General features: G+C 41.0%; 2 protein-coding genes across 3 annotated transcripts; both read left to right on the top strand.

Annotated features, from left to right (window-relative positions):
• Positions 1-7,284: 7,284 nt before the first annotated feature.
• HOXB8 (homeobox B8) lies at positions 7,285-10,582 on the top strand. 2 transcript variants are annotated; one of them, XM_087713595.1, is made up of 2 exons: positions 7,285-8,316; positions 9,176-10,582. In XM_087713595.1, exons 1-2 carry the CDS (start codon positions 7,890-7,892, stop codon positions 9,478-9,480), a joined length of 732 nt encoding a protein of 243 aa, XP_087569721.1. In that variant the 5' UTR covers positions 7,285-7,889; the 3' UTR covers positions 9,481-10,582. The 2 variants fall into 2 exon arrangements, with proteins under 2 accessions (XP_087569721.1, XP_087569720.1); XM_087713594.1 differs by having other exon boundaries at positions 9,173-10,582.
• A 1,786-nt stretch (positions 10,583-12,368) lies between these two features.
• HOXB7 (homeobox B7) lies at positions 12,369-17,591 on the top strand. Its single transcript, XM_087713597.1, has 2 exons — positions 12,369-12,863; positions 16,500-17,591. Exons 1-2 carry the CDS (start codon positions 12,470-12,472, stop codon positions 16,751-16,753), a joined length of 648 nt encoding a protein of 215 aa, XP_087569723.1. The 5' UTR covers positions 12,369-12,469; the 3' UTR covers positions 16,754-17,591.
• Positions 17,592-17,733: the final 142 nt, after the last annotated feature.

Below are 17,733 nucleotides of genomic sequence, written 5' to 3'. Positions count from 1 at the left end.
TGTGGCTTTTAAGAATGTAAAATGGGGCTTAAACCATTTTAAGCTTTTAAACAGACAAGGCTCCACATTTCTAAACTGATTTCCACTGCTATTATGCACTCCCACTTTTTAGATGTAACACCATTCTATGGTGAGAAATTTTCATAACATAACAGGGATGAGGAAGGGGGGAAAAGGGGGAAAATACTTGCCTAAGTGTAAGGCTCTTTCTCTTTGTAGACAGGAGTCCCAGAAGAAAAATCTAATTTCATAAAGTGATGTACAGAATTTTTCTACCATTGTTTTTGTCTGCCGTCATTCTTTCAAAATTTGATAGGCAGATTTTAACTTTACATTTCAAATAGCATTGCCTGGTTTGAAGGATTTTCTGAAAAGGCAAGCAAATAAATCTTTTACTCCCTCACGTTTTTTAATAATATTTTAGCGGGTTTTTGAAAAATTGTTTCCTGGGGGTGGGGTAGGGGTGGGGAAACAAAAACTTGAAATGCTCACATCCTAGACAAGTTGTCTTGGATCAGGGGAGAAGGATTGCTTGGTGAATCCTCTACAAAGCAAACAAATAGTTGCTGTGGGAGAAATATATATGGTATACCCTAGGCTTAAATTCTACTAACTTCATACTCTTTTCAAAACCAATTTTATATTGGGTTTTAAAGGAAAAAGTCGGAGCTTCTGCATTTATCTATTTAACTTCTCCTAATAAAAAGAAAGCTGGAAGTATTGTTTGGTTTTTAGACAGAACTGCCAGCATTAAGAGAGCCCATCACACCAGCTAGAATATGGGAGGATTTGGAGTGGTTTGGCGGTTTATCCGGTTTATCCACGGCTTTTATTTGCCTCCAATAATTCTCAAAGCTGACCAGACAACCCGAGGATTGCAGAAAAACTGCTCTGAAATTCTTTCGAGATTAATATGAACATTTTGTAAAGAAAAACATTCTCCACACATGTATTAGCATATTAACTGATTTTAGACATAGACGCTTTCCTAGACCTTATTAGTGAAGACAAGAGATGTTTTTGAAAGCTGCATTTTTGGTAATGCATGGATTAATAAGAGAAACTAGTTGATTTCATTAGAAAAAAAGTCTCTGTAGAGGAAAAATGTTGAAAAAAATTGTTTCTTCAGTTCTATAAGGTCAAAATGTATTTTCTACAGTTGTTTGATCCCACAGAATAAAAATCGATTTAAAGGGGACCCTGACCTATATCTCATTGTGTTATACTGCTTCTTCTAAAACTGCAGAAATATTTGCACTTGTGTTTGTTTTTCTTTAGTGGCTCTTTAGCGTGTATTATAAAGATATTTTAGGTTTTATTTGGTTTGTTGGAGATTCTCTCCTTTGTCCTTAGAAAAAGCTCATTCTCAGTGTATTTTTATTTCTTTCTGTGTGAAGTCGGCTCCATCCCTGAATCTCTTCAACAAAACAGAAATAAAGCAATTATCTGTCTTTCAATTTAAAAGAGTTAAGAGTCTTTCTTGTTACTTTTAGACCAGAAAACAAATAATAAAGGACTGATGAATGAATGAATGTGAGAATATGTATGAGTGAATGAATGTGATGTTTACCTGGTACAGGAAAGCAGTGTAGATACTGAAGGTTGTTTTCCACAGGGATGGAAGGGTAATGATCCAGAATTCTTCAGAAGGAAGGAAGGAAGAAAAGAAGGAAGACCAACTAAAAAATTTCCAGTGCCCCAGCAACTGTCTTGTAATTTTAACCAAAAAGTAACTCAGATTAAAAACAATAATATTTTAGATTTTGTAAAAGTCACTTGGATATCTTTATTCTCTACTCAAAAGAAAATCATGCATAGTTGTTTCCATTTTTGTTTATATCCAAAATCCACATAATTGTACAACTTATTGAAAGATTATGAAACCTTTTAAAAAAACAAGCACATTATCTTCATTAGCACAGACATACATGCATGCATGTGTATGTATGTGTACACAAACACACACACAAACGCCGTGTATTCCAAAAGGTGAATGAAATGATTGCTAGATGCTGGATATTACTGGAGTAGAAGTAGGAGAGTAGCTTGTCATAAAAAAAGAGAAGAAAACTCTGTGCGGTAGGCTGCAATAAAAGAATATGACCGCCATAAAACTTTATAGGGTATAAATTTCTGAAGGTTAAGGAACTAAGCAACTGTAAAGCAAACAAGAGTAGGAAACTTTCAGAAGCTCCTAAATTACCAGAACGTCTTTCTACGGTGGGGGAAGAGGAGGAGGAAGAAGAAGCAGGGAAGTATTTTTATCCGTTTCACCCAGAAATAAGGAACATTTAAAAAGAGGAGAAAAATGAAACGGGGAGGAGTGGGGAGGGAGAGACAAAGGAAGCATTTCTTAATTTATCCAAATCTTGTGCCTTCTGTGAAAACCCTGTGTTCTGGATTGCTTCAGCCTTTGTCGGTCATTTCTTATCACTTTCAAGTTGCCAGCATCCTGGATCATAAACTCTCAGCAACATCCCCTTTCCTCTCCCCCCACCCCAAAACACCCTATCACTACCACCACCACCACCACCACCACCACCACCACCACCACCACCACCACCACATGTAGACGTATACTCCAAGTCCTGGCCAGACGTCTGGTTTTGAAAAGCTTTTTCTGCCTCTCTTTTTAATCTATTTACAGCCCAAATTTTCCCTTCCAGAGCAGAATACTTCAATTGTTTAGTCTCGGGCTTTGAAACAATGGTGGTTTTTCAAAAGCAAAATCCCCGTCTCTGTCATTTATTGCCCTGAAAACGACCGGATGGAAAGCAACGCAGTAGAACTAACCAAGAATTCTGAGGCGACAGTGGTCACTTTCCACTTACAGTCATAGAAGAATTCTTATACACTCCTCCATGATTTATCATTGGTAACAATCGTTTAAAATGCACACAATGGAAAAGAAAAGATGGGATCCATAAAAGCATCACAACCAATCTCCCTAACCCATCTTTGCTTATTACCATCTATTATTTTTACGGGCGTCTTACTTCAAATGGTCGTTAGATGGTGCTATCACTCCATGGTAGAAATAACCGGACCGCGGTATCTTTCCCTCTTGAGTCTACACCTTGATTTCATTACGAACAATAAACGGAATTGTTGCTCGAAACCATTGTGAATAAATTCCCAAGCATAAAATATAGGACTAATCATGGCGATCTTTCTGGAGCGTTTCTTCTCAGAAGGTATAAATACTCGGTCCATTGGAAGGTGAGCAAAGAAGGAAAGATGAAAACTTGTCTCACACAAAGGCCGCCAGAAGATCGCCAGCACACACCCCGAGTTTGTATAATTGTTTCTGTGCAACTCCACTTGTCTTAACAAAGCTTTGTGGGAACAATTTAATGCTGAACTTGTTACCCAGAGTATGATTAAACGTGTGTGTATTTGTGTGTTTGTGTGTGTACGCGCGCGCGCGCTTCTGCTTCCCACCCCCCTCTCTGTGTGTGATTGTAAGCAAATAGTTCTTTAACGCATAAACGACACAATCCAAGCAATGTTCTTTGGCCCCGCTACTTGTGTTGTGATATCAGAAGGATTTGGCTATTTTCAAAATGTAGGATTTATTTAGCTAGTGAGGAAAGATAGGTCACAAATTTTAGGAGATGACATGTGTTGTCCAGCCAACAGAGATCTGGGCATACTTTGATGGGAATCATTGTAGATCATTATATAGTATGGCAATTTTATGAGAATCGTCATAAATATTCTTAAATATTTGCAGTGGTGTCAAGAGCTGTTTATTCTCCTGTGTATTTGTCCAGTTTTTGAAGAATGTGGAGGAATTCTCTGGCAACACAAATTCCAGAATATCTTGTGTTTGTGCTTAGTTACATTAGAAAAGGATAGGGACTTTCTAAATGAATCAAAGACAAATATACCTGTGGTTCTTTCAAAATACAAATAGGATCAGGTAACTGCAACACCAACCTCTCTGTTTTTTTTAATGTGTGTGTGTGTGTGTTTGTGTGTGTGTAAAAGTAGTGAATCAAAGACAAATTTACCTGTAATGTGATTCTTTCAAAATACAACTAGGACCAAGTAACTTCAACACCATCCTCTCTCTCTTTTTTTTAAAAAGGATATAAATGTGTATGTGTGTATATGTAAAAGTATGCATATGTGCTTGTGCGCACCCATATCTATATACATGGTTTCTCTGTGTGTAGGTGAAAGAAGTATTTTCCAATGTCCCATTCAAAGGCACTGTCAGCCCACAAAAGAACCCAATAGGAAGCGGGGAAAGATATTAAAAACTAGAATCAGAACCCATTTTAATAAAGATGGTTTATAAAGAAAAATGTACAAAAATGGTAACAAAATGTCAGAAACAGTCAAGATTCCATAAATTGATTAAAGGACGCCCATCGGATTTTCTACATTACAAAACTGAACTTCAAGGGAAAAAAGAGAGAGATTGGATGTGGGTAGTCAGAAAACAAGAAAACAGAGAGTCCCATCCTCCCTTTTCTACTGCAATTCCTGGCAATGTTCAGCAACTCTAAAATAGATAAAAGCTGCAATCTTTTAACCAGATGTACTTTGTGCTAATTAATAGAAAAAACCCTTCTTTTTTTAATCCACTCATGAAGCTATAAAACAATGAGAACTTACAATTTACCAAGTGATGTATTTTGGGGAAAGATTTTCTAATAAATCTTTCCTCCGCTGGGTATTTGTAAATTATATTCTCACTTTCTCTAGTGGTTTCCCCCCCCCTCTCCCATATCCCCTATAATAGAAACATTTGCCTTTCATCAGAGGCCCGGAGTACAGTATACCAATGATTTAATGCTGATGACAATTCTTCATAGGATATCAAACACTAAATTGCCCTGCACGTTGGTTAAAATGCTAACTTCCAGGATAACTCAACTATCTTATCTTGGTTCTGATTCCTCTTTCTCTTTTCTCTCCCTTTCATCCCCCCCCCCGAAAAAAAAACACACATACACGCACACATACACAGACACATCCTGGTAAGCATTTGCAGATTAACAAATGCCTTCCAAGATGTCATCCAGGTAGATCTTTTTTTTTTTAAATGCCAGCAAATTCTAAGTATTTGAGGCTTGGTTGTAAATACATATTGGTTGTGAGGAATTGTTTTTGAGAAAGCTTATGGAGCAATCCTTATTCAGAGATAATACCTATTATATTCAGTGGTATAGGACTGCATTTCACAGGTAAATGTTAGAAAGTTTGTGGCTTAGTTGTTAAGGAAATACGGGGGTTAAGTTCCCAGTAAAAGTCTTAAAGGTTATCTTATAAATCTGAGAAAATATTGGAAAATAAAAAAGCTGGCCCCTGTTTTGTTCTGTTATTTATAAATAGCAATAATCAAACTTTTTTTAAAAAAAAGTGTTTCTTACATTCAATGGACGGGAAAAGAAAATATAGAAATAAAAGCTCTATTTTTAAGCACTCATTTCAAGTATTTCAAGGAATTATTATCTTTTAGAAAGGGGAGAAGGGTTGGAGGAAAAACAGCCTTTAAAGAAATGAAACAGATTTGTTCTTACATTTAAAATATAATTTTAAGCCTTCTCATTTTGTTTTGTTTCTTTCCTCTTCCTTCCCTCTCAGCTGAACATGGTAAGGTAATATGAATTATTTTCCCACCAAAAAATATATCTCAGGATTTTGACTTAAAAGAGGTACAGGACTTTGAAATGGTTTCTTTTCAGAGGGCATTTCTGTTTTGGATTGGAATTATTTTGATTCATCTTTGGGATGTTATAACTGTACGATGGCAGGAAGGCAGAGAAGAGAAGCTGGAGTGTTGGGCCCTTCCCAATACAAAAAGTGAGAACTCAGCGGTGCAAAAATCTGTATTTCATATAATGCAGAAATGACATTTCTCTATATCAGTGAAAGATACCTGGAGAAACAAGCTTATATAGTAGGGAAACTTTATATTTGAGGATTAGGATTGGTATCTTTTGGAGCAGGGAGGACACAGAAAGCTCCAACAAAATAATTGCTGATAGACCTAAAGGACTATTAGAATTTATTTTCCGTGGTCATATGGTGGTGGTCGGATTGTTGAGTTAGCAAAAGCTGAAAGCAAGTTAAAGCGATGTCAGGAAAATAGGAAAAAATTCCACCTTTCTCCTATAACCTCACTCTTGTTCCCACCCCCCATTTTTCTTCCGCATCCTTCCTAGTTAAAAGCACCTTGTGGTTTGAACTAGGCTTTGTTGGGGGGGGGGTACTTCTGAAGATGGCACATGTGAACGCTCAGTTAATAAGACTCACAACTGTGTTGGTTGGGAGCTAAGGGGAGGTGGGAGATATCTTCCTCTCTGCTGGAACAGAAGAGGAGGATTGGGGGGGGCGACATAACAGGAGAGTGTGGTAGGAGGGGTGATATCAGGGAGCTGAAAAGTCAATGTTATATATGAAAAACTCTAATCATTTTAATTCAGTATTGACACCCCAACATCTTGCAATAATGGTGTTTAGGCGCCAATCGAAACCTGGGTTTTTATAGCTGTGGAAGAAAGAACTCATAAAAACCCTCTAACAGCTTTTTATGTAGTGCAATATAACCAGCAAGAGCATCTTGGAGTGTGTGCGGTTTTGTTTTGTTTTGCTTTTTAAAATATTTATTTGTTTGACTCCCTTTCTGTGTGTATGTCTGTGTTTGTGTGTCACCACATCTTTTTACTTAGCTTTATTTCTTGTGTGCAGTATAGTTTGTTAAACAGTTTAAGGCCCTGTCTTTTTTGGGGAGGAGGCCCTTACAAATGGACCATTTCTTTCTTTTGGCGCTGATGCTTAAGCCTTTATCAATAATAAGGAAATTGATCATTAAAATGTTAAATCTGACTATCTCGTTTGTTTTAAAATATGTTGAGGCTATAGGACGCCGTAGGATTTGATAACTTGGTATTAAAATACCAATTACATTTATAGGAGGCTTTTAGAAAAAAAAGGGATAGCAATTAAATCCGGCCTCTTTTTACAGTTTTCCAAAGCAACTCTGACATTTTCCAAAGGGCTAAAACTGCCTCGTTAAAATAAAATTAAAAAAAAATGAAAATTAACGATGGGAGCAAAGCCTCTCTTTAATTTTTCAACCCTCCCCAAATATCAATCTTTTGGGTGGGCTTAGGTAGATGATTTGTCGCGAGGCGAAGGCGAGAGATATCTCATTAACGTAGATAGTTTAGCATATTTAATCTCTATATTTACCCCACCCACCCCCTCCCTCTCTCCCTCGCGCTCTCCGCGCTCTCTCTCTCTCCCTCCCTCCCTCCCTCCCTCTCTCTCTCTCTCTCTCTCTTTCCTTCTCTGTCTCCCACTCACTCTCCTTCCTGCTCGCAGGCTGTTCAGAGTCCGTGTGGAGTATGTGGAAACCAATAGGATGAGGGTTCCGTAATAGATGCAAATGATCCAGAAAAGACACTGCGAAATATGAACAAACTCATTTGCTCCGAAGTAAATCACGGAAAACTGTTTATGAACTGGCACCTCGCCTTGGAAATGTAAAGCGAGAACTTTTTTTAAGTGCCGATATATATACATATATATTTTAAGGGGGGGGTTAAAGAAGAAGGTGGAAAAAAAGAAGAAAAAGGAGAAGAGAGAGAGAGAAAGAGAGACACACATACAGAGAGGAATAATAATAACAACAGTCACAAACAACAACAGCAGCAATTTTAAAAAGCGGAATCCGATACATGTTCATTGGAAAAGAGTTTTGACTCCATCCTCAGAATTTTTTTAAAAAAAATCTATGCATATCTGTATATATTCCTGGAAATCACAAAGATCCGTGGGTTGGCATCTCTTCGTTATCTTCTAACATCCTGTGGCTTTTCATCTCCCCTAACCCTGGTACCTAGATCTAAACCTATTTAATATAAGCTATTCATATGACAATGAGCTCCTATTTTGTCAACTCCCTCTTCTCCAAGTACAAAACTGGGGACTCCCTGCGCCCCAACTTCTACGATTGTGGGTTCGCCCAGGAACTCGGAGGGAGACCGACGGTGGTGTACGGGCCGAGCACGGGGGGCACTTTCCAGCACCCCACCCAGATCCAGGAGTTCTACCACGGGGCGTCCTCTCTCTCCAGCTCCCCTTACCAACAGAATCCCTGCGCTGTAGCATGCCACGGAGATCCCAGCAACTTCTACGGCTATGACCCGTTGCAAAGACAAAGCCTCTTCAGCGCTCAGGAATCCGACCTGGTACAGTATCCGGATTGCAAACTAGCTTCCACCGGCCTGGGAGAGGACGCAGACAATTCGGAGCAGAGCCCGTCTCCCACACAACTCTTCCCCTGGATGAGACCGCAAGGTGAGGAGGCATCTCAGGAAGGGCAAGGCGTCCAGCCGCCGAGAAGGCATTTCCTGAACCCATAAAGCAATTTCGCCTTCCTTTTTTCCCACCTCTTCCACTATCTTTCATCCCCTCCCTCCTTCCCCTCTACCCCAACCCTTGGTTACTTTGTACTGTTTTATGAGCGTAAACTTTTGCACCTCTGAATTGCTTTATCGCTTAATTACCCTGAAAGGAACCTTTTCTCCTGAATGGAGAGGACTGGACTTCTCTCCCCTCCTTCTTTCAATCGGAGAAGCTTCCCCTAAAGTTTATGGTACTTTTACAACCTCCGAGACCCTCTTTTTGTGTCTCTCCTTGGCGTCCTCCGCCTCCTCCCTCCCTCCTCTCGCCGCTTTGGTTATTATCTTTTAAATCTCTGGAGATGCGAGGGGGGCAGGCGGCGGCGGCGGCGGCGGTTGTTTTAACGGCCAGGAAGGGCTTTCTCGCCAGAAACCTCGGATGTCGGGAAAGGAATAATTTCCCCAAGAAAATGACAAGGATGGGAGAAAAGGAGAGAGCGAGGTAAGCTACCTAAGAACCCGGGTGAGGTTGGAGTTCGGGCTAACAGAGGAGATGGAGCATCTGTGGACCTCTTCGCCAGGGACTCTCCCCATCCATAGCTGTGTAATTAACCTCCCCTTTGTACCGTACAAGAAGGGCAGTTTCCGCCGCTGCCTTTGTGTGTCTGTGTGTGTCTGTGTGTCTCTGTATGTGTGTGTGTGGGCGCGCGCGCGCGGGCGCGCGCGTCTTTCGCTCTCTCTCTCTCCCCCTCTGTCCCCTAACCTGGTGGCTGTGTCTTCTCAATCTCCTTTTTTCTTTCCCCTCACCCCAGCAGCCGCTGGACGGAGGAGAGGCCGGCAAACCTACAGTCGCTACCAGACCCTGGAGCTGGAAAAAGAGTTCCTTTTTAATCCTTACCTGACCCGAAAGCGGAGAATTGAAGTCTCGCACGCCCTGGGACTGACCGAAAGGCAAGTGAAAATCTGGTTTCAAAACAGGAGGATGAAGTGGAAAAAGGAGAACAACAAAGATAAGTTCCCCAGCAGCAAATGTGAGCAAGAAGAATTGGAGAAACAGAAAATGGAAAGGGCTCAGGAGGTGGAAGAGGGCGGAGAAGCACAGACGGGGGACAAAAAGTAGGCGCTGGAAGACTGGACAGGCAAGCCTCAGAAAGCCGCCCCCCCCCATCCTTCCATTAATTCCAGTTAATGTGAGCGGTGGTTCCGATGGGGGGAGGATAAATACTGCTTGGGGAGGGGAATCTCGCCTTTTATTGCTGTAAAACAATATAGCTGTGAGCGTCTTCTTCTCCTGGTTGTCCTTTGATACATACAATGAACTATATATTTAAAAAAAAAACGAAACATCCTGGGGTCTTTTTAGCCTTGTTGTTTGTTATTTTTCATCTTCTGGCCAGTTAAGAATTAGTAATAGTGTAATGCAATAGCTTCTGTTAACCATGGCTGTGAAAAAATTCCCTGTCCCCCCCCCTCTTTTTTCTCCACCTCCTCTCCTTCTCTTCCCCTTTTCTTGTTCGAGACCAGTGCTATGGAAATGATGTACAAAATATACACAGCATTGCACTTTTGAAGACTTTCTTCCTTACTTCTATTTTTCTTTTTTCTCATCCCTCCTCTGAAATACACCTCTCTCTCTCTCTCTCTCTGTCTCTCTGACTCTCTCTCTCTTTCTCTCTCTGTGTGTGTGTGTCTGTGTGTGTGTGTATCCCTCTCATTCCTTGTCTCTCTCTGCATTTTTCTGTGTTGTGGTTAAACTCCCTTTCTGCAGGTAGCTCTGAAAATATACCCAACAACATGAAACTGCCTATTTATGCTGTAGTTGTCTTCATTTTTGATTGTCACAGACCCTCTTACCTTTTGGATTCTCATTTTGTTTTATTTATCTGTTTGTCTTTTAAAGTGTTTTTACCCTTTAAAAAAGAAAGAAAAAGGAAAACAAAAGAAAAATAAAAGTTGTGTTTCTCTTTTCTCTCTTGCCTTTCCCATTTAGTTGGCATGCACACAGTGGAAGAAGTTGTAAAAAGTGTTTTTCCCTTCTGTTTTTTTTTGTCTCCTCCCCCCTAGGTTTACTGTGAAAAAAGAGAATGTATACTGTATACGTGAATTACTTTATTGGGGGTGGGGAAACTAATGCTATATTTTGTTGTTCTCTCTTCACCTTGTTCTATTGTTGAAGCTGGAAACGGCAGAAGAAAGGAGTTAAAATAAAGTTTGCAAGCCACAATTTCCCCATGACATTGTTCTTTTTTCATTCTGCTTAACACTTCCTCCTGGATATCTAGAAGAGAAGGGTTGGGAAAATAAACACACATCCAAACAGCTACTGCCATTCAGGAAAGCCTTCTAAGAGGCACAGAAGAAACTTATGGCTTTCAGGGAAAAATACACCTGACATTTTGGTGGAATTTTGGGAAAAGGGAAGGAAGGCAGAGAGAGAAGATGGATTTCTTTTCCTTTGAAAGCTGTCTCAGACCTACCCTGGCTTCAGGTTAGGAGATTGGCTAAATAGTTTCAGAAAGTTATGCTAATGATGTCTGCATGTGCCTTTATTTTGTCACTGCTGAATTCCAGTCTTGCTGCTCCTAATAGGAGACTTAACCCCCCCCACCTCCCCCCAGCCCCACAGACTCTGGAAACTTGTCAGTTTTGGTACTCCCCACCCTTCTATGAGGAGCTTCGTGATGTGTACATCCCCATCCATATCCCTCTCCACTTTTTTTGGGGGGGGGGGCAACTTAACCTTGAAAGGAGGTCCTCGGCCAATCTGCAAGGCCAGTTTCATTCTTATTTGTCACAGAGTGCTTTGATAAGTTTCAGTGAAACTTGTGTCTTTTAATATCTCTTCCCTCTGCCCCCCCAATTCCCCCCTCCTTTTTTTCTGGAAGCTTTCCTTGCTTCCCCAGCAAAAAAACAGAGTAACCAGCTGGTCACATTTTCCTTCGCCCTATAATTGAGTCCAGCAGAAGAGCTGACACGCTTAAATAGAGATCTGTTGTAATCTTTCCTTCGCAGCCCCCCCCCTCCGCTCCCCCTTCCGCCACCAGAAAAAGCAAAGCGAGCTCCGAGGCTCAACGCCTGTGGCAGTGGAATAAATTACATATAGAATTGAATGGCATTCAGAAGGGGAGCTACTGGAGCGGGGAGGGATGGGGAGGTAGCAACTGAAATAGTAAATAGTAAGTCTCCCAGTGCTCGGATGGGCGATGCTGGTGCGGGTCAGAGACTGTATCTTCGCGGGGGGTGGGGATGGGGAGCGGCGGCAGATGCCAGTGGAATGTCGGCTTATAAAACCCGCCCCGAGACCGCGAGTTAGGGCGGGCATCTCTCTCCACTCTCTGACTTTCTCAAGCCCGCGTTTTTCTCTTGGGTACTAAACAGGAGGGAGAACAGGGGTAGAAAGGAGAAGATTATATCTGTAATGTGTATACCCAGCCTGGAGAGACTTCAAAGAGAGAGGGAACACAAAATCAAACCCACGGGAAGAATTTACCCTGCGTAATCCCTAAGGCTGCCTCCCTTGCTTGGATCGACCAAGTGGGTCCGTTTCTCTACTACTGCATCTCACTTCTTCCCACCGTTGATTTCGCGGCAGTTCTCTTTTATTTCTTCTCTTCTTGCCCTAGCTTGCCACCATTGCCCACTGCAAATCTTAATCTTATTTTCTTTGCCACGCCGCCTCCTTCCTGCACCTTTTCCCTGCTAGCTTCACTTGAGAACTGGTAAAGCAAACGGTGGGTTACCGACTCCGCTGCGCGTGGTTTCGCTCCTTCCCAGCTTCTAGCTTGGGAGATTCAGTATCTATCCTATCATTAATAATGCATCGTATTGTATAAATTCCGGCCAATGCTCCATACATAGTGTTTTCCCCCCTTTTCCATATTACGGGGGGGGGGGTACAGTTCCAGTGGGGGGGGAGGAGAGTTGGAGGGGAGGAGGAAGGTCGGAACGGATTGGTGCTATTCGGATCACGTGGACTAGAGTCACGTGGCCAAGGGAGGAAAAAGGGGGTCCTTTTTGGTGTAAATCTGGAGTCTAATTCCGTAATATATCACGGTACCTCGTAAAACCGACACTAAAACGTCCCGGCCTACAAATCACCCGGCCAGATTATGAGTTCATTGTATTATGCGAATGCTTTATTTTCTAAATATCAGGCCGCAAATTCGGTTTTCCCCTCCGGAGTATTTCCCGAGCAAACTTCTTGCGCATTCGCTTCCAATGCCCAGCGCACCGGCTATGGCTCCAGTTCCACGGCCTCTTTCGCTGCTTCCATGCCTGGTCTCTACCCTAGCGGGGGAGGTATGCACCCCCAACCCCCCGGCATGTATTCCAGCGGCTACGGTCTGGACACCAGCTCCTTCAACATGCACTGTTCCCCCTTTGAGCAAAACCTCTCCATGATGTGTCCGGGAGACGCGTCCAAGCCCAACAAAAGCGACCAGAGGGACACGGACTTGCGGCACGAAAGCAACTTGCGAATATATCCTTGGATGCGAAGCACAGGTGAGATCCTTCGGGAGAATGGTGGAGGTGGCGGGAAAGCCTCGGGGAGAAACCAGGATCAGCGGCCGGGGGAAGGGGGGGAAGAGGTAATATTGGGGGTGGGGGAGGCTAAGATGGTGCTGAACTCCTTTTATGACGTTTGCCTCCAAAGGAATCTCTCCCACCCCTCCCCCCTTCTCTCGCTGAGGTTGCCTACAAAAGTAACCCTTAAACAAACAAATGGTTAAATATTTATTTCTTCTGTTGTTTCTGCTTCTGGCTTCCTGTATGCTGAAGACAGGGTGTTTTCTGAAAACCACGGTGTAGGGTGTAGGGTGGAAGAGAAGAAGAACGAGACAGACTATTAAAAAGTCGGTCTTGTTTCACTTTCCCTTCCTTTCTTGTCCTTTCCTTTCCCTTCCCTACTTTCCTTAGGGATTGCAAACACATAAACTCAGAAGTTTCTCTCAGATCCTACTCTGGAGGTTGATTCTTGTTGATTGCATAGCCATCAATTTTGATTTCACAGATTTCATATTTTAAAAAAGATGGGGGACACACACATTCCCGGTGGGGTTGTTTTGTTTTCAAAAGGGCCATTCCATCAGAACAGGAATCCTAACACACACACACACACACACACACACACACACACACACACCTCTTCCCTCCTCTCCTTAGGATGTGCAATTGCAGATGCACTTCAGACTTACCAGATTCTGGAAATTGGAAAGAGAATCAGATCACCCACCACCACCCGCCCTATCAAATTAAAATATGCGCTTATGTCAGATTTTGGAACAGAAATGTACATGAAAGACTTGTGGAACCAAAGGACTCTATAATATAAGAGTAGATGCACCGGTTGAGCTTGTTACACCTAATATTGCCTTTCCCAATTGTGTGTAGTCTATTAAATACTAACAGTCCTACCTGCCTACTTTTCTCTGTCTTTTACCTGATGTTGTACTGTTGTTAGGAAAGGCAATGTAAGTTAAACTCTAAGGCACCTTGCAAAATCCAGAGGGAAGAAAGGAAGCTTCCATCACTGGGCTTTCTAAGCTCAACTGTCCTTAACCCGTTATAGCACCATTATCACATTCAGTAATAGCTCCGTGCTACTCTTGAGAGTCAGATTTCTCTTCCATGCTTGGTGGGATTGGTGATTCCCTTTCTTACTCCCACAAATCAACTCCATTATACCAATTACTGTTACAGGATCCCAGTAGAACAAGCACATTGTATTAAAACCAACAGAGGCAGAGTTCTAAGGAGCACAGAACCCTTCAAGCTTGAAGTGGAAGGAAAATATGTTTTAAGTTGCAATCCTATGCACTCATATCTGAAAGGAAATAACTAGTATTGACCTCTAAGTAGTCATATGTAGGACCTACTGTAAAAGGTGATGTGTCTCTTAATATTGCCTTTTCAAGTTTGTGCTTCTTAAGAATTAACAGGTGGAGAAGACATGAATCAACCATTGGGAGGTTCCCCCCTCCTCAATAACTGAATGTAGGAAAATTGATTAGACTTTTATTGGACCCAAATATTAAGGCTAGAGATAATGAGAATATTGCAAAGGGCCAGTTTCACACATTCTTCTACAGCTAGAATTGTTAGTGGAAGTGGTCATTTCAGCCTGAGAGTGAACAGTCTTGAGGTTGTCCACAGATCAATAGGCAGAAAACTAAATGGATGTCTATAGGAATAGGAAGGGCTCCCTCTTTGGCAATTCTATCACCCATTACTATTTTGAAATCCGCCAATTTTCTAGTGATATTCTAGTGCAGCTTTCCTCACTCCAATACCCGTTGGATGTGTTGACTACACCTACCATCATGGCCAGCTACAATATAAGCTGTAGTCCCAGGCTTGTGGGGGATGTCCTGGTAAAGTTCTATTTAAAAGTACTATATGCCCCATGCAGTTATTTGATACCTCTGGGATGGAAAGTGGGAGCTGAGGCAAAAATTCAGACTAGATCTCTATCCAAATGGCATGAAAGGAGACCAAAAGGGATGAGGGGGAAACAAAGGCTGTGTGTGTATGGACATGAAGGCACAGTAGCTTCAGTAATTTCAGGGGCTACCATAACAAATTAACTTTTCTTTCTTATTAGGTAATCCATAAACCATGGTTTAGAGATTGCATGTTAAAGCCCAGCTGTAGTCTTGTGGGGTGGGGGTAGAGGAGTGGGAGTCAACAAGAACTTTCTTTTTTCCCTCCACTTTATAGAAACCTGCAATAGCAGCAGCTCCTGGTAGCAGGGCAAATTCTCCTTTATGCTTTGGTGCTGGAAGAAGACAATATTGAAGGACTGGAGCACAACCAGGGCACGGCATGAAACACTCCCCACTCCTTATTGAGGGTCTGATGGCTTCTTTCCCCATTTGGACAAATGCAATGAAAACTGGGGTTTATTTCCTCTGTCTCTTATCTCCCCCTCCCCCCACCCCTGCATTTCCTTGAGCCTTGCCTGGAATTAGGAGATTCCACTGCCAAAGCAAGACTGGCCATTTACAGCCTTCCGTTCAGCAGAGTTTACAACTCACATTCCACAGACAGCTTATTCCCCCCCCCCCTTTATATCCTGCTTTATTGCTCTTTTTACAGAGCCAAAGACTCACATCCCCTCTCCCTTTTTTGCTAAACAATAAACATACTAAGCTAATCTGCACATTTCAGAGAGGTAAAGTGGGGGGTCTTTTAACTCTGGCAAGAACCAGTGATAAAATCCATTTACTCAAAAGCCTTGTTAGTTGTATTAGGCCAGCAAGAAATGACTGCAGAATTGATTTCTGGTTTGAATCCAGATTCTTTGAATGCCCGAGTAAAATAGTTGTGGTCGAAGACAGGATGCTTGCTTTGAGGAATTCCCATATCGACTAACTGAGCCCAGCAGCTTCCGAAATTCCTAATGAAAAAATCCAAATACCATTTTTCTCCGCTCAGGGGAAGGGGTAGAATAAAATAAAACACAACCTGGAAAAGGAAGGAAGTAACGTTACCCTAACATTAACCTTCACTGACTTAAAGAAGTTTACCAGATGTGGAAATTTCTGCAGGGAAGAAGCTTCCTTGTAATTTCATCCACCTCAATTCTTGCATGATTTAACTCCTATCACACATCTTATGAGAAAACAAGTAGCAAGCTTTTTATAGATCCTTTCATTCATGTGTGCATTTTTCAAAAAGAATTTTTATTGATCTTCATTGGTAATAACAGGAATCTTTACATTTAAAAAAATAACGTATTGTATCTTCCTGAATAAAATTTGCATCACCATTAAATTGTCCTAAATTCCTTCAATCCTTGTCCTGAACTCAACCTGATATGCCTCCAAATAAGTATCAGTAAACCTAAATTGTGCACCTAATAATTGCATTATTTATTTGAAACTACGGAACTGAATATTAAATTCCTGCCTAAAGAAGCTGAAAAAGATTCATTCAAAGTATGCAATATTATACTTTTCTATTAATTTGTTTTAATGGTGACAAACATACAGAATTTATATAAGTAAAATATGTTATTAAAACTAGGTATATATATATATATATATCCTTGCAGGTAAACATGTTAAAACACACACAGATGCACATAAAAAGGTGAAAAACCAAAATAAGCTTGTAAAATTCTATTTTATTGTTTTGCAGGGACTGACAGAAAGAGAGGCCGCCAGACCTACACCAGGTACCAGACCCTGGAACTGGAGAAGGAATTCCATTACAACCGTTACTTGACCAGAAGGCGACGCATTGAGATAGCCCATGCTTTATGTCTTACAGAAAGACAGATCAAAATCTGGTTCCAGAACAGACGAATGAAGTGGAAAAAAGAAAACAAACCTGCAGGGCCAGGCTCAAATAGCCAGGAAAAACCAGAGGCTGAAGAAGATGAAGAAGAGTGAAAGAAAAAGAAAGGGTGAACGTGGAAATAAAAGAGAGAGAATGGAACTAAATGGAAAGGGAGGGAAAGGAAAAAGGAAAGGAAAGGAAAGGAAAGGAAAGAGAGAAAGTAATCTGACCCGCACTGTTACAAAAATTTAGAAGAAAATGTAAAAATTAACATAATAGACTGTACATTGAAACAAGAAACAAACATCTAAGCAAACTGAAAGGATTCTTTCTTCTGCTTCTTGACACTTGGGAAACTACCTATATTAACATTACTCTCTCTTATTTTGTTTTTGTACAACAAAAAAGAAATCTACTTATTAAATGTCTCTTTAGGTAACTGTTTTGTTTTTATGTGGGTATACATATAGTCCAAGTATTTGTAAATTTTCTTGTTTAAAACCTCTCTTTTTGATCCTCTTGTAATTTAAAAGAAATGGTTTATGAAGTAAAAATGTGGACGTGGTTAGCACTTTTCCTTAGAAAACCGTGAACTCCAAATGTATGAAGGGAACACAAAACTTAGCAGAAGACGATTGCTGTACATAATTCTATAAGATTCCTGTCTTCCACTTCGTAGATTTGTGCCTCTACGTCTGATTACTGGTGCTGTTTTTTTTCTTGCTTATTTTATTTCATTCTGTTTTTGTTGATGTATATTTTTACATGTTTGGCAATGGACCACTTCATTTTTACTGTCACTAGAAAATCTGAAATTAATATTGTGATGAGTAAAACCAATGTATATGATAGATAGCAAATTCTTTAATAGTTTACCAACCCTTTTGATTTGTATTCTGTGATTACTATGCGTAGAAAAGGGGAAAATAATTAAAAATAACATTATGAATATTGTGTCCAGTGATGACTGTATTTTTTATTTATGTCAAACTTATTGGCGTTCATCTCACAGTGCGAAGTGACACTGAGCTTCTTTACATGGGTGAGATTATCATTCATTTGATGTGAGCAGGGAAGTTTTCCTATGTTCTCC

The sequence above is a fragment of the Thamnophis sirtalis genome, unplaced genomic scaffold (genome assembly GCF_051295495.1).
Source record: "Thamnophis sirtalis isolate CommonGarterSnake01/CBP01778 unplaced genomic scaffold, rThaSir2_p1.2 scaffold_4, whole genome shotgun sequence".
Taxonomy (NCBI): domain Eukaryota; kingdom Metazoa; phylum Chordata; class Lepidosauria; order Squamata; family Natricidae; genus Thamnophis; species Thamnophis sirtalis.
The sequence above is the reverse complement of the archived record's forward strand: the minus strand, read 5'-3'. Positions and strand labels throughout refer to the sequence as shown.

Excerpts from the sequence above, each read along its gene's own strand:
- HOXB8 (XM_087713594.1), top strand. The coding sequence starts at position 7,890 with ATGACAATGAGCTCCTATTTTGTCAACTCCCTCTTCTCCAAGTACAAA. Across the intron at positions 8,317-9,172 it reads CCCCTGGATGAGACCGCAAG|CAGCCGCTGGACGGAGGAGA; the intron begins GTGAGGAGGCAT and ends CCCTCACCCCAG.
- HOXB7 (XM_087713597.1), top strand. The coding sequence starts at position 12,470 with ATGAGTTCATTGTATTATGCGAATGCTTTATTTTCTAAATATCAGGCC. Across the intron at positions 12,864-16,499 it reads TCCTTGGATGCGAAGCACAG|GGACTGACAGAAAGAGAGGC; the intron begins GTGAGATCCTTC and ends ATTGTTTTGCAG.